Genomic DNA, 18438 nt, shown 5'->3' on the forward strand with positions numbered 1-18438 from the left:
TACTGTATAGCGTCACACACAGAGCAAGATTTGAAATCTCCAATTTGTTGAAAGATAATCTTAATTTTTTTAAAATAGGCTTTATGTTATGCCTTTATTTGCGTTCTGTTTTACTTATTTTTTTCTCGCTTTTTCCTGTATTTCATTCTTTATATTTTCAAAAGAAAAAAATATATATATTTTCAAAAGAAAAAAAAAATTATACAGTACGGCATCATGTCCGATGAGTTAAACATACTGAATCCATTGTTATTAAAGTAACTATTAAACTATCAATGTTACATAAACTGTAGGTGTCCACCTATGATAATAGGCTACACTGGCATAATCTGATGACATCTTCACATCACACTCTCTAAAATATATACATTATTTTGACTCACCATGTGCAGCGGTTATTAAAATTATTTTAATTATAATTATATAATTATATTATAGTTAGGCGGTTTAGTTTGCAATTATAGTGACTTATATGCTTATCTCCACTTCGGTACTCAAGCCTACCTGTTTATTATCTTTAGGCAGGTAAACAAAGCATGTGGATATATTGGTTATGAACAGTGTCTGACAGCACTGTTAGTGGCCCTGCAATGCTATTGTTTTGGTGTGTGTGTGTGTGTGTCTGTGTGTGGTATCATCTTACTCTCCCATGGGACCATCACATGACTGGTTAGCTTTCTGCTGATTGGAAGAGAGAACTGGAAAAGACAAGAGATAGTTTCAAAGCTCTGAATGAAAAACACATGGAGAGAGACAGAGGAAGGGAGTGAGTGGAACAGAGAGAGAGAGAGATTGACTAAATCCTGCTCAGTGAAAGAGGGGGAGCACATTCACACCCTTAAGGGGACTCACAGGAGAGGAGAGAGAATCAGAAAACCAGTCAGATTTCGTATTCAGTCAGTGAAACAGAAACATGTCCAGCTCAATCCTGCGAAGACATTCCAGCAAAAAGGGATTAGATAACCTCAAGAGGTGAGATGTTCTTCATTTTTATGTGTGTGTGTGTGTGTGTGTTTGTGGCCATTTGGTCAGAGGTGTAGTCTTTGATCTACAGAGTCACACCAGTTTTCTTTGCCTTTAAATGGAGTATTGCTGCAGTTCATTCAATCCTGTTTTATGAATCTTGACTTTTACAACCTAAATGATGACTTTTAAACTCTTATCCTGCTGATAGTAATGATCTGTTTTATCTAGAAGTGCTGGGTAGCACCAGACTGTCATTGGGACAGTTTATCAGGCAGGACAGGGGGGTCAAGAGGGGAAGCACAGAGCATGAGTTCTTCTGCTGTTTATCAGTTCTTCAGGGTGTTTAGGGGGAAGGGTTAAAATTATTGTCGTTGTTTTGCGGTCTCTCTGTATTTCACACAAATTTTATAGTCAAAGGCTTCCCAGGTGTTTTGAGGGTAGATTATTGTGTTGTTACATAGTTTTGAGTGATGTCTTGAAATTATAATGTGTCTGTCCTTGAGGAGGTGTCTGTAGTTAAAGTAAAATCTGTCCCAAAACCGTCCCAGATGGCTGCTGTTCACACGGCACATGGTGAGTCAATTCATGACATCATGTGGAATGGCAATAGACATGCTTCAATAGCTTCTTTTATTACTGGAATTTTCCTGAGAGTGGTGACATCATCAGATCACCCCCCTCTCTAAATCTGCTGGATGAGCGATACAGAGCGGCCCCCACCCACTCTGCCCTAAGGACCTGGAGATCCTCTAAACTGTGCCGGAAAAACTGAGCCGTTTTACCACCCAGCCACTCACACTGGGTTTATTAAACAAAGGAAATAGTGCAGTTATTATTGATGTTATAGGTTTAGGCTATACTCTGCTTTAATGCTTGCTATGCTCATTTACTCACTCAGTATGATATGTTTTGTAACAGATTCAAATTTGTAAGCAGAATGTGAGTAGTTGAACAGTTTGACTAACTACTCTGTTTTTAACCGTAACAGTCTAGAGATGCATGTGTTTTTCTTCTTCCGTGTGTCCATGTGTAACATAATATGATCATGGAATTAAGATTTACTACTGTTTACTTGGAGAAAGACATTCAGAATGTTTGTTTGATAAGCACAGTAGATAAACAAGAGTTAAAATAAATACAGTTGCAATGAGAACACCTTAGTTGCTTATTTAGGACAGGTTAAAGACAATATTATCAATCAGTTCCCAGAGGTGTGTGTAATGTGTATAGCAGGAGAGACTTTAGTAAAACTTGTGATTTAATGGGTGATTGTGTAAAACTGCCTGGCAATCACCCACCTATTATTGTAAATATTTAGTAAAAGGTGTTGTTCCAGTTCCTGTAATGTCAGCCCCATAAAGGAAGCCAGTGAGCCATTTCCTGTCAGTGTGAACCCTGCACTTCCTGTCCATGTTTAACTTACTTCCTGTCCATCTCTGACCCCACCTTCTGTCAGATGACCCCTATCATTGTCATAAAAATGATGATGCGCTTGTTCTGAAGATATATACAGTACATATCAGCCTCTGTTTACCTTCATGCACAACACAAATGCAGCATTCTTGATTTAGTTATCTTAATTTTTAGTAATTATGTTTTAAAAACAATAATTGTGAACGTTATTATTATTCATTTGTCATTATTTGTTTTGTTATTTGTAATTGTTTTTGTGTATACAGGATCACTGTTCAGCGCAGTCTGGAGGATGCAGAAGAAATTGAGAGAGAACGACGACGGCGTGCAAGAGCCAGTACCTCTACTGAGGCTTCTCAAGCTACTGCACAGTCTCTGGACAACCAGTTAGTTTCAAAAACCTAAAAGCATACTCCAGCCTTCAGCAAATACTTAAAAGAAACTGTATTGTGTGTATTTGTTTTGTTTCCATGGAATCCCAACCCCCAGATTGTGGCTCAAGCCAACTTTCTCTGTCTTACTCATTGTGTTGTGTTAATCTGTTTGTGAGTGTTGTGTATATGTGACAAGACCACACCTGTTCTTTTGATTCAGTTACAGAGTCTTTTATTCTATTCTATTTATTCTATTTATTCTATTTATTCTATTCTATTCTATTCTATTCTAACAGACTCAACTGTTGTAAGTAGACTAGTTCTTGTTTTGGTATCTTAGTGAGAGGCAATTCTGAAAGTGTTTCACTGTTTGTAGGGGTCAGAATGATGTGGTTTCAAACTCTCCTCCATCCTCTTTGGAAGAGGACGAAGGCTTCAGTGATTGGACACTTCTGAGCAGGCGCAAAGAGGAACAAATGGAACAAATGGAACATAAAGATGTAAAAACACATCTCAATGGCTCTCGTCCCTCAAAACTCCAGCTCTCTTCCAGCTCTGCTCAACATAGTAAACTGCACGATTTAAACGTGCATGACAGCACCCCATTTACACAGACTCGACCCCCCTTTTCAAATCAGCAAAACCTGGATGAGGATGGTGATGATGAAGACTGGGGTGCCAGAGAACAGGAAAGAAGGGCTAATATTAAGGCAGCAGAGAGGGAGGAGGGAGAGATCAGACGGTGGTGTGCAGAGGAGGAGGATCCGAGAAGGATGAAAGGTCATGAATCATCTTTCTGGAAAAAACAAAATCAGAGCTGTAATACGGATGAGAAGGTACAATATTAAGAAGGCATTTAACCTCAACTCAGTCATGCATCAAAATCAGTCTTTCAAAGGTGCCTACTGTAAGTATTTAATGCAGCGAACATACAAACTTCTGAATCTTTTTTTTTCACAGAGAGAAAAAAAGGTAGAGATGAAGATATCCTACACCTCCACAGTCGTCCTCCAACAGAATGGAAGACAGTACAGCACAAATGGACAAGAGGGGAGGAGAATAAATGACAGGTACAGGCGTAGACAGGCACACACTTCACAACAATACAGCTCAGTAAGCTAAAGCTTTAAATTAACTTTAGAAAATGAATATGCTTGTGTTAAAGGCTGTTATTGTGTTAAAATGCTATAAAAAGCATTTTAAAATATGCTCGGCTCAAGTTAAACCTTTTAAACTTTATTCATTATAATTATTTACTGTTGTAGCCTATACCTAACAGGATGGAAACAAATATCTAGGGCTGATTACATCAAATGCTTAGACAAGTCTTATAAGTTAGCCATCTAACATTAAGATTTGTCAGAACTTTTAGTCGGTTAATTAAAAAAAGACAGACTTAACATTGTGGGTGTGTTTATGCAAGTAGCCACTTAAGCTAACTATTGCTCATTGAGGGGTTGAGAGTTAGTTTACATGAGGGTGTCAACTTGAAGTTAACTTTAGCTCTAAATGACAAAAAAGCTCTAAATGACATTTTGTGACGAGCTTGTTCATCTAATCCTGTCAATCACAATTTTAAAGCAATATGTGACTGCTTACCTCACTCGTCACTCCAGTGACTGTTATGAAAAACCCTCTGACATGCTATATGGAGACATAGCTATGCAGGAGAACAGTTTGAGAACGGTGTGCCAATGATTGGGCAGCAATAGAGTTAGCTCTGTGTTGAGAAATGACATGATAAAATCACAAGTTTCACAACTTCCCCAGAACTAATGTCCTTCCTGAGTTCAGCGCTTTTCATCTTACTCAGAGAAGTGAAGATACAGAGTAACATGGACGCAGTCGATTCAACAGCTCTCAGCAGTCCAGAGAGGTTTTTAAATTGAGCTCTAAATTAAATTTTGAGACGAGCTTGTTCATTATATCCTGTCAATCACAATTTTAAAGCAATATGTGACTGCTTACCTCACTCGTCACTCCAGTGACTGTTATGAAAAATCCTCTGACATGCTATATGGAGACATAGCTATGCAGGAGAACAGTTTGAGAACGGTGTGCCAATGATTGAGCAGCAACAGAGTTGGCTCTGTGTTGAGAAATGACATGATAAAATCACAAGTTTCACAACATCCCCAGAACTAATGTCCTTCCTGAGTTCAGCGCTTTTCATCTTACTCAGAGAAGTGAAGATACAGAGTAACATGGACGCAGTCGATTCAACAGCTCTCAGCAGTCCAGAGAGGTAAAAAAAAACCCTGCATTTGAGGTAGAATACTTTTTTCATGAATCATTTCCCTTTCTCAATCTTGTTGTATTTAGTGTGTCGGAGGAAGTGTTTGTGAATAACTGTGAGGAGAACCAGCAGCTCAGAGAAACAGAGGATCAGACTCATGAGGAGGTGCAGAGGATGATGAGAGAGGAGGAGAGAGAGAGGAAGAGGAGGGATGTGATGGAGAAGTTAAAGAGGTTGAGTATATCCAGCGGAGATCCAGAGGAGCCTTTCAGTCCTCTCAGCCCCAGGAGCCCCTCCTACATGGTATGACATCATCACCATCAGACACCTCACACCTCAAAATGACATTATAATTAAAGATTTGTTACAGATATGAGCAAACATGCTTGTTAAACAGTATTCAAATTAACATTAACACAGTTTTTAATTGCTGATGACCTGGCATCATTATCTAAATCACAATGTTGACCTGCAAAACAAATGAAAACTTCTGGATTGATTAGTTTTATAGAGTGTCAGACTTGGTCTGAAGACTCGGTACACGAGTGAATGGTTTCACAGAGTGAGCCTCAAGTTCCACTTTTAGTGTCTAAGCAATCTGAAAAACTGTAAACACACCTGAATCAGCGAATCAGGGTCTTCAAGACAAAGACTGTACATATAACAAGATGTTTCACTCAGATTATTATGAATGGGAGAAACACGCAATATGACTAAATCCGCCTTTTACACATCACATCACAGAGGCTACAAGGCTTAATGCACAGATCTGATCCTTTGACCATATAAAAACTGTTTGTCCTGCCAGTTTATATTCATGTATTCACAAAACATATATCTATGTATAAATTAATCCCCGCCCAAACAAGAATGATTCTGTTGGTGATCGAGGTTGACCCTCAGGTTTTGAATGGCAGTATATAACAATTATTTATATAATTCATGTCGGGTAGTTCTTTGACTTTAATGCACACCAGATGTGATTATCCTGCTTATGATCACTTGCAAGCAAGGTCGAGTTAAAGCAAGTTGATGTTTGCACCACAAAATTTGAATGAATGTATAAAAATAACAGTAGTTCTCGTTAGTTATTTTAATATCTGTTAGAATATCTAGAATATAAATGTATGTTTACATGTGTGCAACAATGCCCAATTCTTGTCAGATGTGAGCAAAACATCAGATTTTTGTGCCAGTGTAAGTGCAGACATAGAACCTGAACAGAACAAAACTGCACATGCACATTGGCTGGACCAACTGGAAATATAAGTTTTAAATGCTATTTGAGCATAAGAAAACAAATTTATGGGACAGTTCGTGTCAGAATTTTGTTTAGTTTTTTTGCTGATTTGAAATATTTTATTTAAATGTGAGTTTTGCCAGCAGTTTTTGTTATTCTTGCATGCCTGAAAATACGATGCAAATATGGCTACCAAGTGAACTTTATTTGAAAGAGACTTCAGGATTATTAGAAACTTCTAGTCAGATTGGTTGGAGCTAAAATCTGCAGTAAGGTGACCCACTATGATCTGACTCTGCAGAGACTGCATTGTGCTCGGTGGTGTTTTCACTCTGTAATTTTATCTGGTATCTTCCATGTGCTTTTTTCGTGACTGACATCTTCCATGTGCTGTGTGTGGTTCTGATATTTTCATTGCAATGGTGTGGGTTGAGGGATAAAGATGAAACATGAAGCATCTGCTTTACATTGCTGAGGTGCTTTGTGTGTGTGTGCTTTATCTGCTTGCTGGATTCAGGCTGAGGGTGAGGAGTGGCAATCAGAAGGTACAAGCTCGGTGAGTTGCTTACTATGTGCATGTGCATGATAGTATCGAATTGTACGTTAGAGTGTTTGTGTGTGTCTGCTACTGTGCACCTTACACTTGCTTTATAAAGCTGTGGTTATAATTGCTTTGCATTTGTTCTGTTTATGTCCACGATCATATTCCCTTCCATCTTTCTTATACAATGTTCTGAAAAAAACTGATCCTGATAAAGTTTAGCATTTAGTGAACCATTTTTTTATTTATGTACGAACATTTATGATGACCTCAGTGCCCCAAATATATCCATGTGTACGACTTATTTTAAAGGCAACAGATCAGTTCTTAAAAGCACAGGCACATAAGGTGATGACATTTTAAAAACACAGGAAATGGGCGGCAGGAAGACATTTTGTGAACGAATGTATCCTATACTGTTGTGCAAAACTGAACATTTTTGTGGAAAGTGAAATTGGAACCAACTACAGGGATTTACAGGGTCAAAAAAGCCAGATACAAAGTCTCCAGCAATGAAATTATGAAATAAATCTGCTTACAACATCAATCGGTTGAACTGCTTTTCAGTGGCTCAAAATCTTGACAGAGAATTTACTTTTTTGCAATCATTATCTGTTACCCAGTTTAGTTGCACTGCTTTTCACTTTTTCCTTTTTGCCTGGAAACATTGCACACAATATTGCCATATATGTTTTCATGCTTATGACTGTAAGAATTCACACATTTTTTGAATCCATTTACAAATAAATGTTGCTTTACTGTTTAATCTACAGATCACTGAGAGGACTGAGTCTCTAAACCGCTCCGTTAAAAAAAAGTAAGTAGACTTCAGAAACACACATACAGATTGAGATCAATGGATACAAGTGATTTATTGTAGGATTATAACAAAACAAAAACAAAAAATCCCCTCATAGTATGGAGTGTGAGAAGCAGCAGGGGCAGGATTGTTTTTCTGTGCTGTGGTATGACATCATGGGTTCATCAGTATTTTCTGTTTTATCTAAACATGACACATGAATGATTAATTCATTAATAAACAGCTGTTTGAAACATGGTTCGCCTTTCAGGCAGACATGACATGACACGTTTCTCTCTATGTATCTTTCTCCTATTCAAAAGTGTTTTTTTTACATGTATCTCAAAAGCCTGGCTATTCTTTTCCACATTGTTTTGTCTTGGCATGAAGTATAAACAATATACTTCACTGTGCTTTTGTTTGTATCTTACTCTACTTTATGAGTCATGGTCCTCTTCATGTCACTGCTTGTTCTGAGATGATCTGTTTCTTGGAAAACAGTGGTGCATTAGGTAATATTTCATATGTTTGTGAAAACAGGAACAGCATAAAGAAGACACAGCCTCCCACGATCATCTCAAAGTTAGATGGCAGATTGGAGCAGTACAACCATGCCATTGAGGTGAATTACCTTCGCATGTGCTTGTATAATGTCAATTTCATAGTTAGGCTTTTTGCTTATATTCCTATAAACACACCTGCACAGCTATTCTGCTGCTTTTACATTCATTTCTTTACACATGCAGCTCTTCTTACCACACCCAGTGCTTACGTACACCTGCTCTGATGTTTACTACTCTGATCTCACTGCTGGGGTGCATTCGGACACCCTGCATGCCCAGGCACCTCTTCTATTAGTCATACTGACTCAAACTATTGTGTTCTTACTTAGCCCGGCGTCTGTTTTCCTGCCACCTAACTGTCAGGAAGTGTGTAAAAGCCCCATGGCAAATGTGTGTGTAATGGATCCAGGTGTTACTGTGCTTTTGTTGCTGAGAGTTACACAGGTGTTTTATCACATAGTCTCTGCTGTGAATCAGATAGCGTAATATTTCCGGTCATAGTGTGTATTTTTGTGCGTGTGCAGGAGTGCTATAAAGAGGGGAACGTAGTCAAGCTAATGGATGTCCCAACATCACCAGAACCTGTATCTGCTCGGAAGACCCTGTTTGAGGCGGGGGAAGCCTGGAATCAGAATTCAGCAAGGGCTGTGTCCTCTAAGGTTCATATGGTCATGTTTATCAGTAAATTATTCTGTTAAATAGTTCACCCAAAAAATGGAAATTCTGTCACCATTTTCTCACCCAAGATTGTCTCACTTTCTTTTTCTTTCTTTCTTTCTTTCTTTCTTTCTTTTTCTTTCTTTCTTTCTCTTTCTTTCTTTCTTTCTTTCTTTCTTTCTTTCTTTCTTTCTTTCTTTCTTTCTCACCATACAATGAAAGTCATTGGTTCAGTGTTGTTTTAGACCCCTCTGAATATATTTTTATTTATGTTCCACAAAAGACTGTCATACAGGTTTAGAACAACAATATGAGAGTAAATAATGACAGAATTTTAATTTTCTGTGAGAAGTGCCAGTACGCAAAAAAAGTGATGGTAAGCTACTCATTAAAATATAGAAGCCTACTGCGTAATTCCATGTGTTTCCCTCAGTTGCAGCACATTGAGCTCTCTCGGCCACCGTAGGTTTGACACTAAAAAGTCAGTGAGTGAGTAAATGAAAGAATAAATGATGACATGTTTCTCTGATTCAGGATACAGAGGGAATAAATGTGGGCGTGACAGATCTAATTAACCAATGGGTGAAAGGAAACTCTGATGTCAACACCAAGAGCTCCTCCTCCAAAGCAGCTGTAAGTTTAAATGGGTCTCTGAATGTTAATCGCGTAGTTTCTTTCCTGAATCCTACTAATAGTTAATTTCCTTCTGAAAATGTTGTATCCCCTATGTTCTATGTTTTCTTTTTCTTCAACTTTAGTTCTCTTCTTTCCACTTTTTCTTGTGTCTGCTGTTCTTCTCATCTTTTTCAATAAGGTAAACAATTCCTATCTCTCTTTTTCTCCATGAGTGGGTGGATTTAGGTGGTTTCTTACTCTTTCAAAATGTCAATGGGGTCCACTGGGTTAAAGTCCAATGGCAATAAACTATTGTGGAAGAGTTTTAGAAGACGCCAGCAATTTTAAAATATCTGATGTCTGCTTTGTTTTTGAGACTTTTTGGCTTTGGACTGCTGCTGTGTATGTATATGTGTTTTCTGGATATAATCTATAGAAAATATAAAAGATTTTGTATGGTTAAAGTTCATGCTGTGGCAGGTCATGTGATGGGAGAGATCCCTGAATAGCCTGTTGTTCAATGACGCCATCTAGTGGTTTAGGCCTGAACCAAGGTAAAAAAACACAAAAACTTTTAGGTTAAAAAAAAACATTAATCCTAACTATGGCATTTATTATCTTTCTTTGTGTGTGTTAGTGTCAGGATGTTAAGGCTGGTGAGGTGCGTAACATAAAATCCATGTGGGAGAATCTGGGAGACAACTTGTCACAGGATAAACCATGTGCAAAGGTACATCAAAACTCCTAATGTACTGACACTAAACCATGATCAGCCCTACAGAAACCTTCTTCTAAACTGCTGTTAGGTTAAGGTTATAGGTTAATTGTTCAAAAACAACCCATAAACAACAATCAGCATCAGTTCTTATAATCATCATTTGAGTTTGGCTGTTCACATTGAGTACAGGCTCATTATCTTGCATTTGTTATTTTAGATTTTAGTAGTACTTAAGTCCCCTTCACTTGATTTTATAGGTTTAAAGGTTATAATTTGATCTTTACCTTTTCAGGGATCGTCTGGAAAAAGGTACAAATTTGTTGTGAGTGGGCATGGGAAGTACGAGAAGGTCTTCATTGATAATGACACAAACTAAGGATCAAGTAAGAAATTTATTTTCTTTATTCAAATTTTTTATTCAAAATAACAAAATATAAATTCAGCATGTTTATTACTACACAGACATAAGTCATGCTTTACTAGAGTAACTAAAGTATGATAATGTGCTATACATTAGCTTGGTTGTATACCGCTGGTTACAAACACACTATATTAAAATAACTTCTGGGTGTACACGGTACAGTGTGTGTGTGATGATTAATTGTTAAAGAGTGTTTATTGTAGTTTCTTACTGTTATAAATCATGACAATATATGTGATGGTTCCATTTGTAGTGTTTATTTAGGATATTTGTAGCCAGTTCTCTCCTTTTGTAACAGAGATCCCTGAAGTACAAAGGCTGCCAAAATTATCATCTTATAAAGGGTATTCTTTCCTTGGAGCTCTGGGTAGTATTCAGTAAATGTCACATGCCTGCTGTCTCACCTATCAGTCTATTATTTGTGACACTGAACTACAAATGAATCCATAAGCATGAAATCACTTGAAATGTGTTAGTAAGAAAACATCCAAAACTTAATGGTTTTAACTTAAAAGAAAAGTAAAAATGAACACATCTGAAACTAGTTTTTAGGGTCTTATTTCATGATCAACATATTAAGATTGACATACACAAATATCTTTCCTTCTACTTATACCTTTCTAATTTCCCTCTGACCTTTTTGAAATGAACAGCACTGCCATCATGTCATATCTCATTCTGAGCAGGGCTCTTGACACCGCTCAGGACGTCACATTCTGAAACTCTCTATTCAGAACACGTCTGCTCGCTCCACCCAGCTTGGCTGATGTGAGCAAACTTAAACCCAGGATCCATCCACATTGCTCTCTGAGCCACTTTCCTTTTTTGATCATTGTCATCATTACGTTTTCAGCCCTTGCTCACTTCCTCACTCGCGACATCCCGAACAGCTGCACCTATCAGTCGCTCTCTCAATGCAGGAATGACTAGGCCTCACTTTCTGCTGACCAGCCCCTTACTGCACTGCTCAGAGCAGAGTGCAGTGTATAGTTTGTTTGTCTCATCGTTGATTTCATGAAGAAAAAGGAAATTACATTTACAGCACTACAATACTACATAATTGGATAATTTTGTAGTTGAAATCAGCTTTACACTGTACATTTGAAATTCAATCAAACATCTGCCATTATTTCTGTAGATGTACCAAATCCTTTGGCTGTTCTGTTGAAGTCTTTTGGCTCTTCACCTTTCTGTTTGCGATTCAGCAGCCCTCTTTCAAAGGCTGTAGCTATTTTGTTGAGAGGTTTCGCAGCTGCCTCCTTCAGCTTCCGGGCATCGAAGCGCGGGCTGTAGAGAAGAATGGGCAGACGGTGGACGAAGGATGGGACCAACTGGCCATCCTTCTCTATGTTTTTCCGCTCTTCCTCGGTTTTGTTGCTATGTATCTGCTTCATAATGTTCTCTTTTGTGGCAAACATATGAAAAAGTACAGCATCCCACATTTTTGTTACCTTGGGCTCATCTTTCTTTTTGACCACATCCTGTCCACCCGATGACTGTTCTTTGTCCCTTGCAGACTTGTCTTTACCACTTATATTTAGATCTGCTTTCTGAGCATTTTGCTCTGCATCAGGCTCTGGAAAACTGGGGGCATCAGGTTCAACAACCATGTGCTTTTTCAGCCTTGTCCAGCCACTGAGTTTGGCCATCAGGCCTTTGGGTTTTTGTGCACTCTTAGGTTCATTTTGTCCCTTCTGATCATTTGGTGTGGGTTCAGAGGGAGTCTCTTTGCTAAACTTGCCATCTTCAGTGGCTACAGCCTCGTTTTGTCTTTCAGTGGCTAATGAATCTTTTAAACACTTTTGAGGTTTTGAGGTATCAGACTTTAACACTTTAACTGTGATGAGATCAATGTTTGAGTCCTGAGCAGTTATATGTTGTGCTTTTACATCCATATTAGATGCTTTGGCTTCTGTCTGGGATTTAACACAGCTTTCATCAGATGAAGAGAGTGGTAGAGATTTGGCGGCCTTGAGAAGCATGGCAGCAAGACTATTTTCTGCACTTGGAGCTTTGCAAAAAGTCTTGACAATTGAACACGGTAAAGCCTTTTGAGTGTCAGATTTTACAGATTTGGACTGCACACTATCCATATTCAATTTGGTGTCCTGGGGTACGTTATTTGATGGTTTGATTGAATTTCTTTGTAATGTTGTTGAATTGTTTGATTTAGATTCAATTTTAACTTTAAATGCAGCTTTGGAATCAGTGTTCGTTTTATTGGAGACCTGTAAGTCTGATTCCAAATCTATCAATGGGTCTTTTGTAACACCACTGATGGGTATTAAGTCTTCATTGCCGTTGTCTTGCTTAGAAGATTTATCCTTTGCCAAATGCGTGGCTAGAGCCTCAGAGTAAGGTGCAGGTGAAAATACCTGTCCATCTGAGGGGATTTTGGATGATGTACTTCTTTTGTTTGGAGGGCTTGGAATAGATTTCACATTGTTGTCATGTTTCAGCATTTGCTGACCTTTGGTTTCTTCTGTGTTTTGGTTGATTTTATCTTTGGATTTCAAGGAGGGAGGTGTGGAATTTGGGTTTAATAAAACTTCATTTTTATTTGGTCCTGATTTAGATGCATCTGATTTAAATGTATTTGCAAGTTGAGGTGCCTCTGTTTTAAAGGGACTTTTAGTATTAAATATATCTGTTTTAGGGGGGCTTGGACTATTAAATATATCTGATTTGGCCAAACTTACAGGATTGGCTGCACAAGACTTATTTGAGTCTTCATGTCTGGTTATTTCTGTCTTTGATGAGTCTGTAAAGATAGATGAACCTAACCTTGATTGAGCTGTAGATTTAGTTTCCTCTGGCTTTAAGAGGGCTGCACGTTTAATATCAGGAGGGACTTTAATGTAACTTCTGGTGTCTGCAGATGGCATTCTAGAGTCTGTGATATTGGTTGAGTTTGTTGTGATTTTATTCACACTGAAACCTTCATTGTTGGTGTTTATGATATTGTGGAGTTGATTGCCTGTAATGATGGCAGTAGAAGAATCACAGACAGCAGAGTAAGTTCCTAAAGAACTTTGGGCTAAACATGGCAAGGTTTTCTGCTCTTGATTTGCAGAAATGTGTGACTGCATCATTTTCACTGATGCAGGATTAAAACTTTCTGTTGGATATATAAATCTGTGTGCAGTCTCTGACTGCACTGTTTGCAGTGGGATATTTTGAACTGACAAGAAATTTTTTGTTAACAATCCGGTTATATTTGAGTTCTGAATATTTGATTGCACCTGGGGAAAAGGGTAAGTTGACATTTTTTTCCCCTCTGCTGCAAAAGGAGGGGTGGGGATGTCTGTAGATCCTGAATTTAGTTGTCTAGGAGCCTCTGCTACAGCAGTGGGGTTTACAATCATTCTTAAAGGTGTCATTTGAAGTTCATTGTACATTGCATCTTCAGGATTTAAAGCTAGAGGCCTTGGTTGTACTCCAGGGATTGTCTCTCGCTCCTTTAAACTTTTATCTGCTATTTCCGAAGTGGGATTATTGATGGTTTCAATTTCAGTTTTGTCAGTTACTAGTACCGTAGTACTTGTTTGGTTTGTCATCGCGATTTGCAAGGGCAGTGCAGTCACTGAAGTTTTTGCCAAGGATTTCTCTGCATTGAAATCAGATATAATGCTAAGCCTATCTTGAGATGTCTTGGTTGGAGTTTTGGACATGCAATTCTCATATGTCATGTTTTTAATATCTTCTGGTATTTCAGGCTTAGACACAGATAGATCACCATATGAATTCATCTTGATTCCACCGTAAGCAATATATTCAGCAGGTGTCAAACCATAGTATGTTGACTTTCGTTTTGAGACGTTAATATCATTTTGCAATGGCTTCTGGTTGCCCACAAACCGTGCTGGTGGTCTTGGTGACCAGTATGCAGGAGTACTGGGTGTTTGGTAGTTGCGGGAAGGTGCAGACATGGATGTTTCCTGACTTGCATCTGTTGGAACAGACTTGGCTGGTGTCAGTATACAGGTTTCTGAAGTTTCAGTTTTAGTCATTGGATACTCCTGTATAACTGTAGATGTAAGCACCTCACATGCTCTAGAGCTTGACTTGCTAGCCTCGGTAGGGGTCTTAGATAAAGAAACTTCACATTTAGAAATCTTTGGTGTCAAGCATTCCTCAGAATAGGCATGAGAAGTGAATGGTTTGAGTCCTGTGGCAAACACAACACCATTTGGAATGGAATTCGTTATTTTATCCACAGCAATTTTTTTAAGGCCATCATCATGATCAGCTGCTGCACTCTGAGCTTTTACACTAATCAGTGAGGGAGGTTGGAGCCATTTATTTTGAGGTAGGGGTCCCTGGTGGTTTTCTGTAGAGACTCTTGCCTCCATTGTGGAGGATAATGTAGAGTTGAATGCAAACAAGGGTTGATTATCTGCAGAAGCTTCAAAAACAGGTCTTACTGAGCTTACATGTGTATTCATCTGACAAGGTGGCGTTTGAAATTCATACCTTGTCTCTGAATTTTGTTTAACATCTATCACTGGATTGTTTGCAATGGATGGTGCTTCTCCCTGTAAAGCAGAACCACAAACCCAGGGGTCTTGAATAGGGGGCTTTGATATCTTATAAAATGAAGTTTTTGGAGTATAAATCGTTGTTTGTGGAAAAGCAGCAGTTTTCTCCATTGTGGAAGTCTTGACTTGTGACCTAGCTGTTTCCATGACGTGACTATTTGTGAGAGGTGTGTGAGTAATGAGTGCAGGTGCAACGTTTTTATATCCTTCCACATTGGATTGGCTCACTGGAACCTGAGAGATTGATGGTTGTGTCTGGGAACCCGGTGCACAGGCTGATGTCAAATTTGGAGCGGGAGGTCGAACTGGATTCAAAGGGGGGGGTTGTATTTGCACTGAGGCTTGATAGGTCTGTTGTTCGCCGAATATGTCATGCGTCGTCCTTACTCTTGAGGAACTGGACTGAAGTGTTTGACTGAAAGCTATCTCAAAGGATGAATCTGGGTCTGCGTCTGTGGCCTGCTCTGAGTCTTCGTCAAAAAGGATTGATGAGCATGTGTATAGAGGTGCTATCTGGTGCTCCAGCGATCGGGCAGGGTAAGAGTACGACTGTGGAGACAGTGTCGGCGTGGAACTGTAGTGTGAGCTGTTGGTGGGGTAAAAGTATGGGGAAGGGGAGTGAAGGCAGAAAGGGCTGCTGGAGGAATATCGAGAATCGAGGGTCCCGCTAAAGAGAGGGGTTTCTGGAGTCCTTGGAGGCGTGGACTGGTCGCTGTGCTCCAGGTCAGGGCTGGCCTCATTTACTGGTGACAGGTTTGACCGGAATGGGATGGGTGTCTGAGAGGAAGAGCTGACTTTCTTTTTGCCACTTTTCTTCAGAAGTTTCTGCAGACGGGCATTGTCTCGCCCTGGTTTTGGCAGTAGAGGGGGAGGGTACTGCTGTGGAAGCAGACTAGACTGGCTACCATAACTTAAAGCCATCAGCATGTCAACACCTGCATTGAAAACAAGCCACAAATACTAGTATTTAAAAAATAAACTTAAATTCATACTGAATGCTAACTTTGGTTTTAAACTTGATCTCTATATTTATTCATATTAACTGTGAATTTCACTCCATCATCATGCTTAATACATGCTTAAATAATTCAAATGTCTGGATTCCATTTTGGCTTCATTTCAATTTCTGAGTGAAAATTGTTTCAAAGTCCTACACAATTTTTTTAAAGTGTAGATAACTTATATAACATTGTTATGTATTGTATGTCCAAACCCAGAAGCTAATTTGAAATTAATCGCAGGGTTTACTTTTCACTCTTAAATGAATATATAAATGTATGGATTTATGATTGTATATATATATATTGATGTGGTTAATGCAAAATAACTGACCTCTCTCTATCTCTCTTTAGCTGGCTGCTGGACACAAAGAGGTCCGAAGACAGGATGCTGATGCGATCAACGTCCTTCAGTTATTGCACTGTTAAAAAAAAAAGAAGAAAAAAAAAGATTTAAACTAAATTTGAAAACTTTTACATTTTAATTGCTGCCTTACATTAAGTAAAATCAAAGTGGTGCCAAAGCTTTGAATGATTTTACTGATGAAGAAAATCATATAATTGGGTAAAAGTGACCCAAATATTTGGAAACAAGGATGCTGTTTTAATCACAATTGACTGTTACAGTGTGATTAGTTACAATAACATCACAGACCTTAAATCAGTGGTGTTCAGTCCTGCTCCTGGAGAGCCACAAATTTAGTTCCAAGTTCCAACACAACTTCCTGCCTGAACGTTTGTAGTGATCCTGAAGACTTTGATTAGCTGGTTCAGGTGTGTTTAAGTAAGGCTAGAGCTAAACTCTGCTGGTGGACCTTAAGGAACATGATTCAACACCTGTTCCTTAAAAATAAGGATTTGTGTGAAAACAAATGTAAATTACAGAAAGTAAGTTCTCATATATAGCCTATATATATATATATATATATATATATATATACAGTTTGTCAAAATGTTGAATGATTTCTTTATAGCTGATACAAATTTTTTAAATAGTTTAAAAGCGTTACTTTAAATAGCGTTTTCATTCTGAGCATTCTTACTCTCGATGTCCTGCTCTCAATTAGTTTTCTTTCCTCTCTCATGATTTTCTTTTAGAATATTGTCTCCATATAAGTGATTAATTTTCTGTTATAGCCTTACACTGTAAACACATGTACACCAATCAACCAAACATCTGTACAGTGTGAGGTGTATTTGTCACAAATAAAACTCGTCAATTTTCGGGTGAGTGTTTTGTCTCTTTGTTCATCCATACTGTTGAAAATATGTCCTCTTAAATTCCATACATACATAGAATATACATAGTGAGTTGTAGAATGTCTTTCCATGTATATTCACATTTAGACATCCTGCAGTTCACAGGCGTGTCAAAATACCGTGATTTTGTTAACCATGAACAAGTTTGTTTGTTTTTTTAGGGAAGTATGTTTGTCCTCTGTTAATAGGTTAATAAGCATATATGACACTTACATATAACAAAATTTATTAAATTCAAATTCACCATTATACAGAATATCCCAAAAGTCTGGTCAATATTATAATATTCTTGCATGTACATACAGTCTGTGACTCCCCCTGTATCTGGGTTACTTTAGTATCTGTGTGTATTCTAGTGCCTGTGTGACAGTAGTATCCCTGAAATGTGATCTTGAGCTGCTCTACGTTTTATTTTTGCCCACTGAAAGACTGCTCATCCTGGAACCACAATAAGATAAACACGACCCCAGCCTCAATTCTCACACAACAGCACAGAGGTGGAAATTACACTAACTACTTTCATTAGAATGCATTTAATAGTTATCTTAAAATACATAAGATAAAGTTTTTTTTTTGTTTTTTTTTATCTTGTATTACTGTGTATCTGGTTGACAAACATTTTAACCTCAGTGATCTAATTCCCTGCCTTTCCTTAGACATGTGTGAGATGTCTGAGTGCTGAAGACCTGAGACATGTCTGTTTGATTTAGGCTCTTTTAGCTTAACACCTCTGTTCTATTAGCAATTGAAAGACTTCATGCTAAATCGTTGTACTGTTCACTATTGTGTATTGTAACAAAGACATTTTTTTTTTTTTATTAATTACTTCAGGTAGGATGATCGTGTTATAAGCATTCATGAGACTTACAGTGAGGCCAGAAGAGAGAGATGATGCTGATCTGCAAAATATATGAACAGACAGATATGAAATTAATATCAGTTAATAAGTACTGTGAAATACAAATACAAGGTGCACAAATGCCACACACTGGCCAGTCATATTACATATGCCAAACAAAGATCTTAAATGACAAAAGCAGCTTTCAATGGTTTTAAAGCAGGCACTTTGACACTAGTGGTGGTTAGCACAATGAGCAGA

General features: G+C 38.2%; 2 protein-coding genes and 1 long non-coding RNA gene across 5 annotated transcripts; 1 reads left to right on the forward strand and 2 right to left on the reverse strand.

Moving 5' to 3' along the window:
• Nucleotides 1–730: 730 nt before the first annotated feature.
• Nucleotides 731–16575, forward strand: lsp1b (lymphocyte specific protein 1 b). Of its 3 annotated transcripts, XM_084107389.1 has the most exons (13): nt 735–972; nt 2646–2765; nt 3130–3589; nt 3714–3823; nt 5076–5292; nt 6747–6785; nt 7544–7587; nt 8110–8191; nt 8657–8791; nt 9324–9422; nt 10042–10134; nt 10415–10505; nt 16434–16575. In XM_084107389.1, the coding sequence occupies exons 1-12, from the start codon at nt 914–916 to the stop codon at nt 10496–10498; spliced, it is 1542 nt and encodes a 513-aa protein (XP_083963515.1). In that variant the 5' UTR covers nt 735–913; the 3' UTR covers nt 10499–10505; nt 16434–16575. The 3 variants fall into 3 exon arrangements, with proteins under 3 accessions (XP_083963517.1, XP_083963515.1, XP_083963516.1); XM_084107390.1 differs by lacking the exon at nt 6747–6785 and having other exon boundaries at nt 742–972; XM_084107391.1 differs by lacking the exons at nt 10042–10134; nt 10415–10505; nt 16434–16575 and adding an exon at nt 9548–9975 and having other exon boundaries at nt 731–972.
• On the reverse strand, nt 3410–4817 carry LOC311078541. The gene is made up of 3 exons (XR_014605199.1): nt 4722–4817; nt 4353–4473; nt 3410–3549 (listed from the first exon to the last, which is right to left on the reverse strand). It is a non-coding gene; the product is annotated as an uncharacterized lncRNA (long non-coding RNA).
• LOC311078538 (uncharacterized protein) lies at nt 10550–16503 on the reverse strand. The gene is made up of 2 exons (XM_084107388.1): nt 16414–16503; nt 10550–16016 (listed from the first exon to the last, which is right to left on the reverse strand). Exon 2 carries the CDS (start codon nt 16006–16008, stop codon nt 11656–11658), a length of 4353 nt encoding a protein of 1450 aa, XP_083963514.1. The 5' UTR covers nt 16009–16016; nt 16414–16503; the 3' UTR covers nt 10550–11655.
• Nucleotides 16576–18438: the final 1863 nt, after the last annotated feature.

This window comes from Abramis brama, assembly GCF_963993115.1.
Source record: "Abramis brama genome assembly, chromosome: 3".
Classification (NCBI taxonomy): domain Eukaryota; kingdom Metazoa; phylum Chordata; class Actinopteri; order Cypriniformes; family Leuciscidae; genus Abramis; species Abramis brama.